This window comes from Euphorbia lathyris, chromosome 1 (genome assembly GCF_963576675.1).
Source record: "Euphorbia lathyris chromosome 1, ddEupLath1.1, whole genome shotgun sequence".
NCBI classification, from domain to species: domain Eukaryota; kingdom Viridiplantae; phylum Streptophyta; class Magnoliopsida; order Malpighiales; family Euphorbiaceae; genus Euphorbia; species Euphorbia lathyris.
This window is the reverse complement of record NC_088910.1, coordinates 66,337,192-66,354,556: the sequence shown is the minus strand read 5'-3', so window position 1 is coordinate 66,354,556 and position 17,365 is coordinate 66,337,192. Positions and strand designations below refer to the sequence as shown.

The window sequence follows — 17,365 nt, the reverse complement described above, 5'->3', positions numbered from 1 at the left end:
CACTTGTAAAGTTCAAGGAGCCAATCTACTATTTTGGACAAATTCAAAGAGCTGGTGATGTATTAGGGTTTTTTTTTTTTTTTTGTATTAGACTATAATTATTATATAAAGTATTAAAAAAATAATGTGAGAAAACTTTATAGATGTATAAATACGTGATTGTAGGTGTAAGTGATTCTTAAGAGTTAAATAATCATTGTGATTTTAGATTATGAGTGGTAAATATTTTAACATTTGCACTTGAGAAAGTATACGTAGAGTAATGATTAGGTATTACATAAGTAATTACTATAATTTGTTTATTTATAGCAACAAAGCTGTTAGTTGTAAAATATAATTCTTTCAAAAAAATTATCTAAAATAATTTTTTTTTTTACAACGACAAACATATTGTTGTAAAAAATAATTATTTCACAATATTAAATAAATTATTTAAATTAAATATTTATTTTTATTAAAAATTACAACTTATAAATAAAATAAAATTGTATTATATTTTTTTTATTTCAAATTGAATTATGTAATTTATTAATTTTTAAAATTTTAATTTGCATATATTTAAAGCTTAAATACTAGTTAAAATTAATATTATTAAAATGTATGGATAAATAGAGTAAACGGATTTTGGTCTATTTACTGATTCATTTATGGCCCACCTATAACCTAGTCTTATTAAGATTGGGATTAGGGCCAATGTTTAACCTAGCTATAAATAGATAGCTAGAGAGGCTAAAACCCTAACACAAGTTAAGACAATATAATAGAAATGATACTCTCTCTCTTATGCGCCCCCATCTCTCTCTCCTTTGTCTTTGAGTTTCGTTCTTAGTTTGTGAATCAATGGAGATTACTCCTTTGGTGTGGTAACCTCCTAGATCGGTGATATGGAGCCAAAGTCAATTACTTACGCTGTTATTCAACGGATCTGCACTATAAGAGGTAAACCTAAATCTATCAATTTACTTATTGATTAGATTCGGATTCATTACTCATCCATTAGAGGCTAGAGAAATACATTAGCTTTTCCACTGAAGCCTTCATTGGTATTAGAGCCATTTAGCTCCGTGTTCCATCAATTATGAACCTTTTATGCATGATTTATGATTCTATTAATTTATTTGATTGAACAAATGCATGTTTGGTTGAGTCAAGTCTCAAATCAGTGTTTTTAATGTGTCTTAGGATGCTTTTGGTCTGCCGAAATCGCCCCGGGACTGCTGGAATTTTTTGGCGATTTTTAGCGGTTTAACACGCGCTAACTAAGGTCTACTTGCTCTATAACGCCTATTTCCAATCGTCGAAACCCGAAACCCGAAACCAACCACCCCATCGAACTCAGAGATCCCAACCCCCCCCCCCCCCACTGTCCAAAGTTTCGAGGCTGTCAGAGGCCAGGAGGGTGGCGCGTGGCCCACACGCAGCGCTGGGTCACCGCGCGCATGTGTGGCGCGTGGCGCATGTGGCATGTCCCGAACCCCATTCGGAGTTGAATTTACAGGCTTGCTCGGAATATTATTTGTGATTTTTCTGTAATTTTTAATTTTTTTTTGGGTGCTCGGAATAATTTATTTTTAATTAAGTTTCTATAACTGTTTTTAATATGTAAAAACTATTTAAAAATATCGAGAAAATTAGATAAATTAAAATCCAGATGCAGACTGGGCAAGAGACTTGGATAAAAGAAAATCAACATCTAGCTACATCTTTTTACTCGAAAATTGGGCAATTTACTGGAGTAGTAAGAAACAAACATATATAGTCTTATTCACCATGGAAGTTGAGTACGTGTCTTACTCATCTGCATCATAGGAAGCCGTTTAGTTGCATAGATTTATGGATCACCTAAATGTTATTACTATAAGCTCTCTAGTAATAATTAGCAGTAATAGTCAATATGTTATTGCTTTTTCTAAGGATCAAAGGTTTCATAGAAAAGCAAAGCACATTAAGATTAAGTATCACTTTGTTAGAGATTTAGTTGCACACAAACAAGTTTGTATGAAATATGTTTCGACTCATGACATGGTTGTTGACCCACTAACAAAACCTGTCAAGAGAGATGTTTTAGTGAAACATATTAGGTCACAGAGATTGCTTAGGGTCTAACATATTTCTATTGCATATAATTTTTGGAACATGTATTTTGAATTCAATAAAGCATCTTTGAATTACTTATAATAGACATCTATGTAAATGTTATATGTTAATGTTTGCAGTTGAGCATGTCGGATAGAGAAGTAGCTCACTCACAATGAGCTTTTTTTTTTTTTTTGAAAGAACTCACAATGAGCTTTTACCCTCATTTTGTTAAATGTGGTGACAAAATAAGGATGTGGCGGATTTTTAAGTAAACGAGAACTTGCTTAATAATTGATGTCATCTTGTAGTAACAATGAATCTGAGTTTATTAGATTGCATGATAGAGATATATATACAGGTGGATAAGTATATATACAAAATATTATTATAATATCAGATTTCAATCAGAGTTGTTTGAATTAAATCTTCTGTCTAAGATAACTGAAGGTAGTCCTATAATGAGAGAGACTAAGGTTAGATACTATGGCACATCAAAACCGAAACCTTCGTATGGTATTGTTTTGAGTACAAACATGCACTTCCTTCATATGGAAGGATTTGAACACCATAGCACATGTTTTTCATACCATATGTGTTTAATGACCAAGAGATGGAAAAAAGACAATCTCACCTTTTTCCTAATGTGAAACTCTCTTCATGAAAATCATGTTTTTCTCGTAACGTTATCCTTGATACCCTTAACTAGTTCAAGAAGTGTAATTCATTTTGGCTACTTTAGAAGGATGCTCTCAATAGCTATGTGTTAATTCAGCTCAGAAAGGGACCGACTAGGCAAGTAAAATGAATTATTATAGAAAGAACATAGTAAAAGGGAAAGTCTTTATTAAGTTCATCTCTTGTAGTTCTATTTTCACGAATCCGGATAATTGTGCATGTGTGCACGCTTATAAAAATAGATAAATTGTTCATATGATAATGGTTATAATGGATGTGATATGAAGTCTAAGATAAAGCATATTTTTTTCTTAATGATACACATAATTCGAGAGGTTGTATATCTCCAATAAGTATGCATCGTTTGAGTTCTCGATTGTATGTCGGTCACACGAACTATTTGCGAGTATGAACGAGATAAAGTAATGGAGTATGTTTCCATTACGTGCGAGTGGGAGATGTATACTTTTTCTTAATTACACACCTAATTTGAGTGGTTGTATATATCCACTAAGTATACAACATTTGAGTTCTCGATTGTATATCGGTCGTACAAACTATTTGCGAGTATGAACGAGACAGAGTAATGGAGTATGTTTCCGTTACGTGCGAGTGGGAGATGTAGGATTAAATGGCGTAAACGAGCTTGACCCATTCGCATATCCATTTAAGGCCCGCCCACAACCTAATTAGTTTAGAGTTGGGGTTAGGGTCATGGTTTAGGTTTAGCCAAACTATGGAAGTTAACCCAAAGAGACTAAGAATAACATATAGAGATTAGAATACTGCAAAAAGACAATTCATCTGCTCTTCCTCCCTGCAAGTCGTCGCCCCTCTCTCTCCTCGGTGTGCGTTCTTAGTTCGTGGAACAATAGTGATTGCTCCTATGATGTAGAAATCTCCTAGATCGGTCATATGGAGTCAGGGTCAATTTCTTCCGCTGTTATTTAACAAATATGCGCTACAAGAGGTAACTATAAATCTGTTGTTTATTGATTGTCCGAGTTCATTACCCGTCCCTTTGAGATTGGAGATAACATGTACTGGTTGTATAAAAGCCTTCAATATTAAACAAATAGTGAGTTGGGATAGAATTGATCCGCAGACTGCAAACTTAAAAATAATATGAATATTTAAAATTATTGTTATTACTCAGAATTTAATAGAGTAATAGGAATAACGTGTTCAAAGTTTAAATTGGTATTTTTTTAAAACGTAAATCTATAATGGTTTTTATACGTTGAGCCTAAATTGAAATAGGATAGCTTTTTATCTTATAGTTACTAGTAGTGTGTTTTTGGTTTAAGCCCAGAGCCATCTCTTAGCCCAACTAGAATCCATAAGGTTACCCAAATGCATACATTTGATTGTGACTCATGGTGTCATCTTCTTCCCATAGTTTATAGCAGAAATGGAGCAATTGGAAAACGAATCAATACGAGATGCTTCCTCGGAAATAGCAACCGAGTTTGAAACCCTAATCGACAGTCAAAATTTGGATTCCCTGAAGCAATTGCAGCACCTTATGTACTTCCTATCCCTCTCTGTTTCTTCTCTTTCAATCGTTCAGTTTGTTCCTAGATTTTGACTGCACTTCAAATGATTGAATATATTATTCCTTTAGTTTTATCTTTCATTTAGTTTCTGGGTCTCATTTATCTTATTTACTCCTCTTGTTACTTTCTACTCTATTGGTTGATCTGTTGATTGTGCTAATTATCCTCTAATGCCAGATTAGGAAGGCTGCAGGATAGCAATGCCGTATTGACTCATTTTAATGAATATTCAGAGCACTGCTTCGCTGAGGTTTCTGGTGATTTGTCCAGGAATACTCGTTTGTTGAAATCTATGAAGTCTGATCTTGATTACATATTTCAGAAGCTAAGGTACTTTCACTTTTATACTCTTGTAATTGGTATTTCTATGATAAATGTGCTTTTTCCTGGTTTAAACTCCAAAAACTAATTGTCCAAAGATGAAATTTTATGAGGCAGGCAGTTTGAATGTGCTTTTGTCTGGTTTTAAATTTTTAGTTTGACGACAAAAGTTGAAGGATTCTGCTGTAGACTATGGTTTGGAAAGGTGAAGCAATGGATTTTTTATGTCACTATATCCCTTTAAAATGGATGTCTGCCGCTTCATGTGGATGTAGGCAATCAATAATGCGAACTTGCAATTTTGATGCAAATTAAAAGTGTCTGCTATATATAAATAGGTGATGTCTTATACTATGATTCTTGATCTAGAACTTACAAAGTGAGAGCAGTTTAATCTGTATCAAAATTGCAAGTTCAAATTAATAATTATCCAGCGATTCTTGTTAGAACTTTCAAAATCAGGGCCATACACAAAGTGAATGAAATTCTTATAAAACTTAAATGGCCTTAAGGAACATTTAGGGGCACTAAATTAACCTAGCCATTTTATCATTCAGTCTAAAAAGAAAATGCATCTGAAGAGGCCAAAACAATTGCAGGAAGAGGATTTATATTCTGCCGAATACTACCTTGTACAGTGATTACACCATGGTACACTTGATTATAGTTAGCATTCCCATTAACTGCGTTGTAATAAAAATCGTTAATAGAACACAGAAAAACAAATATGTATATATACCAAACTCCCAGAATATGAACAGATACCATTTAAAATTGAAAGCTATTGAGCTGAATTGAGTATCCTTGTATTATAATCACATATGCTGTACACACAATTTAAAAATAATTATAATCCAAAATAAACAAGAATTAGTGTATTCTGTGTGGTACATGTAGGAGACTAACTAGGAACAGAACTTCTTTCCTTAACACCCTCCACCAAACTTTGAGGAGTGGAACAAACTCGAAACTTGCCTCTCAATATCATGTTTTTGACGTATCGGATTGAAGGTCCTGTTCATTAGTGGAAAATTTTAAACAAAGAGCGTGTCTTACGCTACTTGAAAACCGTTATTCATTGATATAAACAGAAGAATGTTTGTTTGTAGCTGTCTACATCTTTCTTTTCCTATGATCAAGGCTCCCAACTTTTTTTTCTTTAAAAAAAAACCTCAGAATTGTCAAAATAATCAAAATTCTTGGAAGTTTTGAGAGACCTAGACCAGTTTTGTTGAGGAACAGAAAGCTTGTCTCCTTGTCATGCGTCTAAAGAAGAAAAAAGGGGTAAACAATTGGTTGGAAAGAAGCTTCTATCTCTCTTTTTATGTTGCTGCACCATTTGTTGAACTTGAATGTATCTCAAAGCATTGAAGAATCTCGGGATCACCAACTCTGGTGATTATGAAAAAATATGGCACGTATTTGATTGCAAATTCCATTAGTTGGTCTGGTTTGTTGTATGAAAATGTGGACTGTATAATCAGTTTTGACCATTTTGCTCACTCTATAGGAGTCTCTGCCTGTCTGTCTGGCATGTGAACTGGAAAAACTCCTTTTACTTGGTCTAAAATATACATACCTACCTACCTACAATTGTAGTTAATGGACTTCCATATGGAGTTTACCCTTGCTCCTCCCATCAAGTTATTTCATAAAATATGTATAATAGTAGTCGTAATTATCTTTTTTGTTTGTTTGTATGTTTGTAGGCTTGAACATGATCCTTGTTTGTGGTTGTTTTTAGGAGTATGAAGACCAAAATTTTGGGAACCTATCCAGATGCATTTCCAGATGAATCTGCACAAGTAGTTGACAGAAGGCCGGACCTTGAAATGCCCCAGTAATAGTATTTTACATGTGTTGAATGGAGCTTTTAGCAAAAGGAAAAAGAACAAGAAAAAAGGCTTGTGGAGAATCCACTTCACCAGATTACAATTTAAGAGTTGGAGAGGGAAAAAGAGATGTGGATGGCAGTGTATAATGCTGTCTCAGAATACACGAGATTCATTGCCTAATTGTGGTTTCATTTGTTACAAGTGTTAGAAAATGAGAGAACGGAAGATGAAATTCATACTAAGACCCTGTTTGTTTGTCCAAAAATTTTGGATAAAGGAAAATTGTGTTGGGAAATATTTTTTCCCAGTGTTTGTTGGTGGACACCATTTCAAATGGGTAATAAAGAAAGAAATATGGTTTGAAAAGTTAAGAATTTCTTGACTTTCTTGGTAAAAACATACATTTGTTGACCGACTTGGCTAGATATTTTATTAAGCAAACAAATGGAGCTGAACTGTGAAGTTAATTTCCATTGCAAGGTGAAGCTGAACAACCCATGTGCAGGTGCAGCATTGGTTTTCATATTGCGGTGTAAAAAAACAAAAAGGATTGGTTACTCTGGCATTTTGACCATATTCCGTTTTGGAAATTTGCGGTGGGTTGCTGTCGAACCCATTGCAAATTTGTTACTCCATTTTGTAGTAATGAATAATACTGCTCTTATAAATATATAGTAGCACTCTTCTTCATACTCCATTCCATTATGGAGTACTAAATATTTTAATATAATATATTTTTGTTAAAAGTTAATTACTTTTATTTGGATTGTTTATATATAAAAGTTGAAAGGAAAAACGGGTTGAAAGAAATATAATAATAAAATATGATTTGTTGAAAAAAATATACTATAATTTTTGGAGTTTGAAACAAAGTAATGGGTTGGAGAAGTTATAAAAGCAATTGCATATTGGAGTTTGGTCTTATCCTTTTTATCTATTGAATAAACAAATGATTATCCTGGGTTGGGATGATACAATTCAACCGAGTAGAGTAATTTCATTGTGGTTTCAGAATTTGTACATATTAAAGGGTATCTTCTGCTCATAAAGAGTAGTTTTCTCTCTCTCTCGTCTCTATGCCTACTCCCTATCTCCACATTCATCCCCTTCTTTTCTACTATTGCTTTCCTTCCTCGAGTCTTTTTCATTTATTTATTTAATAGCATCTTTTTTATTTGCATACCTGAGGAGAGGAGAGAGAGAGAGAGAGTTGTTATATCTGCTGTAAAACTAAAAAGCAGAAAGTAGAAGAAAAGCAGTAAAAAAAAACAATGGAACGGAAACTACTTATTCTTCCTGTCCTGCCCTTTTTAAAATGGAGTCACGCCTTCTTTCTTTATTTTTTTCCTTGGTCTCTCATGCAATTGCTTCTTTGCTTATCATGCTAAAAACACACATATACCAACCTCACCTCTACTCTCCCATATATATATATATGCAAAAAACAATTTAGTTATAGAAAGAGAGAGAAAGAGAATATGGTGGGAGGTTCATCAACAAGGAGTGAAAGTGAGAAAGAGAAAACAAAGCTGAGAGAGAGGCAAAGAAGGGGTATCACCACCAAAATCTTCCATGGACTTAGGAGACATGGTGGCTACAACCTCTCTCCTCGTGCTGATATCAATGAAGTTCTTCGGGAACTCGCCAAGGAGGCTGGTTGGTCTGTCGACCCTGATGGCACCACCTATCGCAACAAGGTCTCTTTTTCTTATATTTCTGAAAAACTTTCATTCTTTTTTTTTTTAATATTGTTTTGTGTTTACTCTATTCCTTATGCATTGGTTTGTGTCTAATAAAGCTTGTGAACCGCTGCCCAACTTGTGGAGCTCCGCCAAGCACCACAGCAACGCCCACCAGTAGCAGCACTGTCATTGCCATGGGCGGCAGAGCAAGAGGAAGAGGATTTGGGGGAGAGAGCTCAACCACTAGTTCACCTTTATGTGTTGATTCAACCATGATCATAAACACCAATAACAGTGGTGAGGCTAATGCTACAGCCACTTCCTCCCCCTTTATCTGCGGAGACATCGAAATCCCTCTTGCATTCTACATATACAGCGGACTCAACCACAACTCCACCACCACAGCAATGGGTGGAGTAGAGGTGGCTACTCCAAGTCACCATCATCAGCAAGAGGCGATGGCATCCAACCACAACACCCCTATAGGATCTCCTCTGCATCGGACCAACTAACTACTACTTTGGACTGCCTTTTATCCCTTCATACTCATTACTGATTCCTAATTTATTAGTACTCATTAGAGAAAACTATATCAGCCTTCAATTAACTTTATTTTTGTGACTAGCACAGACATGGCAATACACTAATCATCTAATAGTAGCCAATTTAATGCTAGTTATGCTATTTACTTTTTTCAACTCTTCTCAATACTTTGTATCATTGCATGCTTTGGATTTAGGATCAATCAAGCTCCTAGCAAGCAGAATAAGACCCTGATAATGATATTTCCCTTAAATTTTATATTCCTTCATCCCCTAAAATTACTCTTTACAGAACAACAGATGGGTTTAGTTTCTAAATCAGCAAGACGCATCAAATAGTTAATAAATACAGGGATATAACATTGCCTATAAAATAGTCATTGACTGTTGTAACTCACAACTTCACTTCCAATTTCCAGAAAATTTATAACACCTATAACTTCACTCTATCTTTTAACTTGCCAAGTCACTAAAAATAAATAGCAGAAGAAGATCAAAGTGATTTAAAATTGCATATAATTGTGTGAGTGTTTCTCAAAAAATATCAGTTATTTTTAGAGAAACAGTTCTGCTCTACCTAACTTGAATCTTCTTACAACACAACTCAATCCACTACATCAATCTATAGGGAACTAAATACCCATCAAGAGTTTTTCAGTGAACACACAATACCAAGACATTCAAACATCTTTCAAAAACCAGGAATTTCACCTGGCACAGGAGCCAATTCGTTCTTGTTGAATTTCTCCTCTTCATAGAATGTTGCACGAACCACATTACCTCCAAAGAACCGACCATCTAGATCAACTAATGCTTTTGTTGTTTCTTCTGATCTCTCAAACTGTACAAAAATTCTGACTGCCTCTTCCCGGGGGAAGTTTGGTTCTGTTATCTCAAATATAAGAACCCGGGTAACTGTGCCATACTTAGCACACTCTGATCCAACCTCATCTTCTAGTTCATCATCTACCTCACCAGGACCCACCTGCAACAGAAAGCAACCATAAACAAGAAAATAGATTTTAAGATGTTAAAACCTAGCAGTTTCAATGCGTAGATATTTTTCAAAGAAACAAACTGAAAGGGCAAGTGCCAAATAGCAATTATATGACAAAACTAACTCGTACTGATTCAGAAAATAAAAATAAAAATAGATCATGGGTTGAAGGGTACAACATAGCCTGCAGCAGGCATTACAACACTAGCCTCTAGCCATTATTAAACTCACTGCAAAACTATCATCTCTCTGAGAGATGGATACTAACCTACCAGTCATGCTAAATAGTTTCTACCACTAAATTTAAACTTAATAAATAACAAGGAAGATGAATATTTAGCAGAACTTAGTTTAACCCCTGAAAGCATAAGCATCCAATACATTAGCTTCCAAATTTTAGTCAAGCTATTACTCCAGCAGATGCATCAAATAACTTGTTCGGACTGCAGAAAGTAATTATCAATGAAGGGGTGCCTGTAATTTTCACGGCATAGTTTCCCCTAGATGGCTGATGCCTAATTCAGCCTAAAATGAATACAATATGAATGATTGAGGCTTCAATCAAGCGAGCAGGCACATCTCAATGTCATCTTCACTTGACAAACTTATTGATGTCTCCTTGTCCTCTAGATACGAGCTTTACAATATAGAGAAAATGCTCTATGACACATTATTGAACCAATCACCATCTCCAATATATAGATAAAGCAGAACATATAGGATAACAGTTCAAAAGCCCAGTGTCATAAATTCAAAGGCTCCACAGGTGTACCAGCATTACACCCACGGGCCCAATAAGCAAAAGATGGCCTACGCCCATTAGGATTAGTTATTACAATTGTTATTTTTTGTTCCTAACTAGTTGTCATTTTCTATTCCTAATTAGTTGCTGTTTCCTATTGCTATTTTGTTGCTGCCTACGCAGCCCTTGTTAGCTTGTAATTCTTTCTCTTCTATTTAAAGGGCAGATCAATAATAAAATATCTATCAGTTGAAAATCCAATTAAACCCTAAGATCATAGAGTTCTCTCTTAATGAGCTCTAACCTAATTCTGGCACAATAGGTAAAGGTAGAAGAACACCAAAGAAACATGTCCAAGAAGATATTCGGGTACAGGGTCCTATAACAAGATTCCAAACTTGTGTTCACAACACCAAGTTAATACAGGATGGCAGCTCCCACACTTGTAGACATTTTTAGAAAACATGCACAAATAACATAATCAGATATCAAACTATCAGACACATATCATGCAATACCTTAAAATTTTCTATCCAGATTATAATCACATGAAACCTCCTAAAACGTATCTTATCTTACCCTTCATATATATAAAACATTCTCAATAGCATATATGAAACATATTTACAACAGTAAAGTAGAATAAAAGCTAGTCACTAACTTTACCAATCTGCGAGCCTTGGCACAACGATAAACGTTGTTGTCGTGTGACCAAGAGGTCACGGGTTCGAGTCTTAGGAGCGGCCTCTTGCCAAATAAATTGGCAGGGGAAGGCTTGCCCCCAGTACACCCTTGTGGTGGGACCCCTCCTCGGACCCTCGCTCAGCGGGGACGCGTAGTGCGACCGGGCCACCCTTTTTTATAGAATAAGTCAATGTAATAAATGTAAGCATGCCTAAGGCTGCTATGACAGCTAGATGGCTGCTAGTAGGGTCTAGTGGGGCTGCTATGTTTGCTTAATTGTAGGAGTAACTTAGGGAGAACCTTGTATAAATATGTGTATTCATCTTAAGATTAAATATATCAATGTAGTCTCCTAATCTACATGGTATCCCATGTATTCCTAACAATAGCCATATAACTTTTCATTTCAGACACATTTGGAATTTATATCTCTACTCACATTTACTAGATTCTAAAAAAGTTAAAGTTGAAGAGAAGTTTGCTGCAAAAAAAAATCAGCAAGAAAACTGTATGCTTATATAAGTGAAATACTTTTACTAAACAATGAAATAGCCTGTAAGAAAGGATGAAAATGGCCTATAATAATTTTGAAGTTTCATACTTGATGAAGAATATCCAGAACAACCTCATTTGAGATAACATCCTTTCACCAAGTTTCTGCCAATGAAAACCAGGTGGCTTACAATTTTCACAACCAACCATCCTTGGAATGACTAGATTTTGCATCGTTAGAGAAATTTGTGACCACTGACAGTCAGTAAAAGAAATAACCTGAGTCAAAGTTTATCTGTACTGTAACAATACAGCTGAATTGGTTCTATAATAGCAAGTAATGCATAAGAGCATCTCCAAGAGACTCTTAGTGCACTCTCTAAAAATAATATAAATAATTGACTCTTAGTGATTTAAGAGTGACTAAGATATATCATCTCCAATAATACTCCTTATATTCACTCTTTATTTATTATTTTATCATTAAAATTATTAACTGTTGTTATATTTACCAATAGTGAGAGGAGAGAGACTCCTCAATAATAAATTATTAATAAAAAATGAATTAAGAGGCACTAAGAGGTGGAGAGAGGCTCTCTATTAATAGAGAGGATGAAGAGGCTCTTAGTAATTTGAGGAGCCACTAAGAGGCTGTTGGAGCTGATTTTTCATTCTCCCTCCTCAAATTTTAACTTAAGAACCAACTTAAGAGGATGCTGGAGATGCTCTAAGATTAGAGGTGGCAAAAGTACATACACAATTTTAGTGTTTGGGTTTAGCTTAGTAGGTAATGTGTCATTTTTGGGTTGACATAGAACTTACACGTAAATTTTTGGGGTTGGGTTAGGTTAGGGTTGATATGCTAACCCGAAAACGACACGAATATTTAAAATTATGGTTATATCCTCTCATGTTTTTATATGTCACTTTATTAATAAAGATAATAAAATCATAATTATTACTTGCAAATATAATTTAAACATCCTAAATTGTTATAAACACATTATATGACCCCTAACATGATATTAGCGGGCATTTTGATTCGATGGTTAGTGTTAACATACTAATGTAAAAATGACATAAAGTATTTAAAAATAATATGATATCTTCTTATATTTTTAAAAGTTATCGTTAATACATATGCATAACATAATTACATGTAACCTGAAAACACGATACAAAATCGACACTAACCCGAACAGGTTAACACGATTGTGACACGAAAGTTTTTGGGTTGGGTTTGGGTTTACTCTTTCTAACACGAACCCAAAATGACACGAACACGACTTGAACATGATAATTAAGGATTAGAACAATCCATAAGCTCAGAAACGGCATGCCCTTCCATAGGAAAAGTAAATTTCTTGTCTTTTCAAAGAGTGTATTTTAAAATAGGTTTGATATTCTGCAATTTGCTGACTTTTCATATGCCTCGTTTTCTTCTAGATAGGTTTATTTGTTTTTGGAAACTAGAACACTTATTGTTCAAAACCAAATTATTATTTATGGTTTTGCATCAAATTATATATCCTCCCTTCAAAAACAGATTTAATTGCTGATATAACCTTTTAAAAACAGCACCTAAATTCTTAAAAAAGAATCAGAATATGTTGAATGCATTCCTCTCTTTGCCTACCAACTGGGGATTTAAGTGCTTATATATATATTCTAAAAACAGCATCTAAATCATAGTTGTTAGAATCATATGAGTCACGAGTCGACTCATACGATTCGATTCTTGATGATTTCGAGTCGTATCTATGGTACGACTCGAAATCATTAAGAATCGGACATGAATCGGCCGAGTCCACCGATTCAGTCGATTCATGACACCATTAAAAATAAAAAACAAACTGTTTTTAATTTTTAAAAACTAAAAAACGTGTGTGCAGAAGAACTAAAACTATTTAATAAGCAGTTATGGAATACAAATTGATATAGAAGACTCCTTTTTAGACTTTATAAATTCCAAACCTTCTGTTTATCTGTTCTTTCCGTTTCGTTTTCTCTTCTCTTCTATTTATTTGTTCTTTCAACTGTGCTCTATAATATTCTTTCGTTATCTTCAACTTTCCGTCCCTGGAAGAAGATGATGATGATGATTCTTTTGATGCTGATGAATTCTTTGGCAATTAGTTTTATTAGGATTGAAATTAGATTTGAATTTTAACTTAAGTGCTTGGTTGATAACTTGATATAATTTCTATTTGGATATTAAAATTGCCTTTTTAGACTAATATTTAAAGTTAAACATGGTTAATATTTTATTTTTTATAATATTTTGAATTTGATCCGAATCATAATCGATTCACGAGTCCCGATTCACAAAATGAGGATTTCGAGTCACAAGTCGAATCTCGATTTAACAACTATGATCTAAATTCTTTAAAAAGAATCAGAATATGTTGAATGCACTCTTCTCTTTGCCTAGCAACTGGGCTGTGGTGCCCGTCCAGGCCAGGAAGCTTTGAGGCACTACTGCTTCACATAGCCTGGTGCCTAGGCAAGCGCCCCTTAGTTGGTGCTTTTAAAACACTGTTTTTATGAATTTGAATGGAAAGAAACAGAAGAGCCATAGTTATTAATGGCACACTAAGGCTAGCGGTCCTGGACCCTTGGCGCATGACGCACAGCAATGGCGCGTGTCATAGCGAGACAAGGCGCACTTACAAAAACAAAAATTATAAAACTAACATTAAATGCAATGAATACTAAATCATGACAATATTCTTAAGCATAAATAAATTTTAAAATACAAAATAAACCCCATGTTAGAAAGCTAAAGTTGAATACTAAATCATAAGTTCTAGTCTTGATCAAAACTCTCCAAATTCATCACACCTGTTGAATTCGAATTCCCCTTGGCTGCTTTGTTTCTGTTGATTCGTTTTCTATGTTTTGTTCTACTAAACTTCTTCCCCTTATAATAAGACACTGTCTCTTCCTCTTCTAATTAATTCAAACTTATAAAATCTCTCTTCCTTTTTAATACTTGTTTTTTTTCTCATTTGGGACCCTTCAGAACACTTGTTCCAGATATGTAACTGTAAAAAAAACCCATAAAACTGCCCCTATGTCACCAAGGCGCGCCTTTGGCAACTGCCCCTTGGCGCAAAATGGCGCACCGGGCGCGCCACGGTGGTTGTACCACGCCATGGAAGTGTCATGGCGCTAAGGCCTGCGCATGGTGCACCATGTGCCAAAGGCACGCCTTTAATAACTATGAGAAGAGCTACCGAGGGAGAAGGAAAAAAATCCCTTCTAACTGATAGCTCAATTAGAGAAAATAGTTCACTGATGTTCATGTCTTCTTAGATGATTGCAAACTGTGTGCGACTGTTATTTCATATTTTTGATTTCACTTTTTCTACCCCCTAAGGCCAACTGAAAGAGATCTCCATGCATGAAAATAAAAATAAAAAAGAAGAAGAAACAAAAACAGAAAGATTAAGATTTTATGAACCAAATCCAGAGCAGAAGCCTCTATATATCCAGGGGATGATCTTATTTAGTAAAAAGCTCATGAGAAAATGATAACATCAACTCACTCTTGAAAACATTGAATACAGATGACATTTTGCACATGCATTTAATGCATAAAACTTCCCATCATCTCTCACCCATTGAACGTTGTCATGCACTGCCTTACCTTTTTTTTCTTTATTAAAGAAACAAATATAGAGTTTTAGAATTTGGCCAACCACCCTCAGAATTATAAAAAGGATCTTTAAACTTAAATAACAAATAGTAATGGCACTTATGTCAATCCGAAATTATCAGCCATAATGTTCCCCCTAAGAGTCAAACATTACTCTTGATTCCCCCCACCCCCAACAATTATACAATCACAACAGAGAATCCAACTGTCTAGCCCTTATATATAAACTTGAAATCCAGCTGCTATTACTATAGCCGCATGAGAAATCATGCTAAAGCTTCTACGAAATCCATAAAAACATGAAAAAGAAAAAATCAATTATTTGGGCGACCCGAATGAGTGAGAACTTCTACTAACATAAAGATTTTTTAATCTCAACTGAACTTCCTTAAGTGATGATATAGATATTGGTAATCATAACCAATTGCTAAAAAAATTTTGATGAATTCCAAAAGCTGCACTCTTTCATGGTTATAAAAAATTATCTAGGAATTTGTGATTTGAAAGCATGCTTTAAGCAGCGCAGCACATCTAAGACCTTCAGAAACGATGCATGGAAGCAAGTGTAATAGAATGATGAATGAAAAGGAGAAATCAGCAAATAAATTTAGTAAATGAAGGTTAGGAAAATAGGTGCGTTGCATGTCAAGCAACTCATCTCTAAAACAATCAGATAGCCTAAAGAACAAGGAGGAATTAGAGTTTGTAGAAAAAGAGAGGCAATAGAAGAAACTATTTACGACCCCAAAAATCTATAAGTTTTGAATTTCAATTCTGTTAGACAAAAAAAATGTATAGACTAAGAGTATTGACTAGTTAAAATCCAAGAACTCTTAAGCCTTGGCATGGGTCATGAAGAGCTTGTCCAGGAAAACCAACAGACAAAATAAATTATTCCCACAGCAACAGCAAATGCTTAATTTTAAGATTAGGCTAGGGTAGGCATGATTGATTGAATCCCAATTGGCATAAATAAATGAATATATGATACTGAAATCACAAGCAAAAATCAACACTCGGCTATTAAAGAAGGATGAAGGAATAATTACCATGTTTCTGAGAAGCAAAACCCGAGTAGGCGGTCCATTAAAACTGACGCTCTTAACCTTCTTGTCCTCCTTCTTCTCACTAGCATTGACGATAACACCAGCTCTACGATCAGTCTTCTTAGCCATTAAAGGCGTTGTAATCCCCTGCTCCTGCTTACCAAGACCTTGCCCCTCCTTCCAGCCCATCTTTGCCATCATCCTCTGAGCAGCAGTCATTTGTCCACCAGCACCAACCCCCAGTCCACCAGTTTCAGACTTTCCAATAGTAAATCCATCTACATTATTATTTGGGGGTGAAGGCGATCTCGGAACAGCTCCACTCATTGCAGCTCTCCTCCTCCAAGCCTCCTCTCCTGAAATATTTTTATCCTTCTCTCTTTCCCTCTCCCTTTCTTCTCTTTCCCTTGTCTCCCTCTCCTCCTCCTCTTGCCTCCTCTTCTCAAGTTCCCTCAACCTCTCCGCCTCCAGCGCCTTCCTCTTCTTTTCTCTCCGATACTCTTCATAGTCGTTGGGTCTAGCTGGATCGTACTCCTCGATGACAATAGAAGTAACCCCGACGAGGGCCGGTTGTGAAGGCTCTTCCTGTACAGTGAAAGGAAGAGGCGGAAGTGCTGGTGAAGTTAGAATCTTGGATGCAGAGTTTTGCAGTTTGGGTTTGCTTTGGGATTTTAGAATAGTCTGCGGCGTGGCCAAAGCTGTGGAAGGTTTACGAAGAGTAGGTGGCGCCATCAATGTACTACTGGACCATACCGTGGAAGTCGATTTTTCCTCTTCCGCCGAAGAAGGCGGAGGTAGGTCTCCGTACAAACCACCCAACATTATTCACCCCACGATGGTTTCAACCTTGGATTTAGTAATTCAATAAAATCAATTGTAAGAAAGAAGCCAATCAAAGTTCCTTATCGAAGAAATGAGATTTGACGAGAAAATTGTATGATTAGAGAAACTGGAAAAGGATAACTCAAGTTCCAGGCCGCCGCTGGAGTAGTAATGTTGGGTTATTGGGTGGTTTCGCATTTTCACATATAAGTTTTTTTTTTTGTTCGAAAAAGA

The 17,365-nt window shown here is 35.3% G+C and overlaps 3 protein-coding genes across 3 annotated transcripts; 2 read left to right on the top strand and 1 right to left on the bottom strand.

Annotated features, from left to right (window-relative positions):
- Window positions 1–4,121: 4,121 nt before the first annotated feature.
- LOC136200474 (kxDL motif-containing protein LO9-177) lies at window positions 4,122–6,840 on the top strand. Its single transcript, XM_065990852.1, has 3 exons — window positions 4,122–4,281; window positions 4,488–4,640; window positions 6,376–6,840. Exons 1-3 carry the CDS (start codon window positions 4,166–4,168, stop codon window positions 6,473–6,475), a joined length of 369 nt encoding a protein of 122 aa, XP_065846924.1. The 5' UTR covers window positions 4,122–4,165; the 3' UTR covers window positions 6,476–6,840.
- A 535-nt stretch (window positions 6,841–7,375) lies between these two features.
- On the top strand, window positions 7,376–8,943 carry LOC136200465 (protein BZR1 homolog 4-like). The gene is made up of 2 exons (XM_065990844.1): window positions 7,376–8,163; window positions 8,265–8,943. The coding sequence occupies exons 1-2, from the start codon at window positions 7,945–7,947 to the stop codon at window positions 8,658–8,660; spliced, it is 615 nt and encodes a 204-aa protein (XP_065846916.1). The 5' UTR covers window positions 7,376–7,944; the 3' UTR covers window positions 8,661–8,943.
- A 240-nt stretch (window positions 8,944–9,183) lies between these two features.
- Window positions 9,184–17,365, bottom strand: LOC136200459 (DNA-damage-repair/toleration protein DRT111, chloroplastic). Its single transcript, XM_065990839.1, has 2 exons — window positions 16,313–17,365; window positions 9,184–9,675 (listed from the first exon to the last, which is right to left on the bottom strand). The coding sequence occupies exons 1-2, from the start codon at window positions 17,129–17,131 to the stop codon at window positions 9,382–9,384; spliced, it is 1,113 nt and encodes a 370-aa protein (XP_065846911.1). The 5' UTR covers window positions 17,132–17,365; the 3' UTR covers window positions 9,184–9,381.

What these genes read in the sequence shown, in the direction of transcription:
- LOC136200465 (XM_065990844.1), top strand. Translation starts at nt 7,945, where the DNA reads ATGGTGGGAGGTTCATCAACAAGGAGTGAAAGTGAGAAAGAGAAAACA. An exon ending in GCACCACCTATCGCAACAAG is followed by an intron (nt 8,164 to 8,264) that starts GTCTCTTTTTCT and finishes TGTCTAATAAAG; the next exon opens with CTTGTGAACCGCTGCCCAAC.
- LOC136200474 (XM_065990852.1), top strand. Translation starts at nt 4,166, where the DNA reads ATGGAGCAATTGGAAAACGAATCAATACGAGATGCTTCCTCGGAAATA. An exon ending in AAGCAATTGCAGCACCTTAT is followed by an intron (nt 4,282 to 4,487) that starts GTACTTCCTATC and finishes CTCTAATGCCAG; the next exon opens with ATTAGGAAGGCTGCAGGATA. An exon ending in TACATATTTCAGAAGCTAAG is followed by an intron (nt 4,641 to 6,375) that starts GTACTTTCACTT and finishes GGTTGTTTTTAG; the next exon opens with GAGTATGAAGACCAAAATTT.
- LOC136200459 (XM_065990839.1), bottom strand. Translation starts at nt 17,131, where the DNA reads ATGTTGGGTGGTTTGTACGGAGACCTACCTCCGCCTTCTTCGGCGGAA. An exon ending in TTTTGCTTCTCAGAAACATG is followed by an intron (nt 9,676 to 16,312) that starts GTAATTATTCCT and finishes TTTCTGTTGCAG; the next exon opens with GTGGGTCCTGGTGAGGTAGA.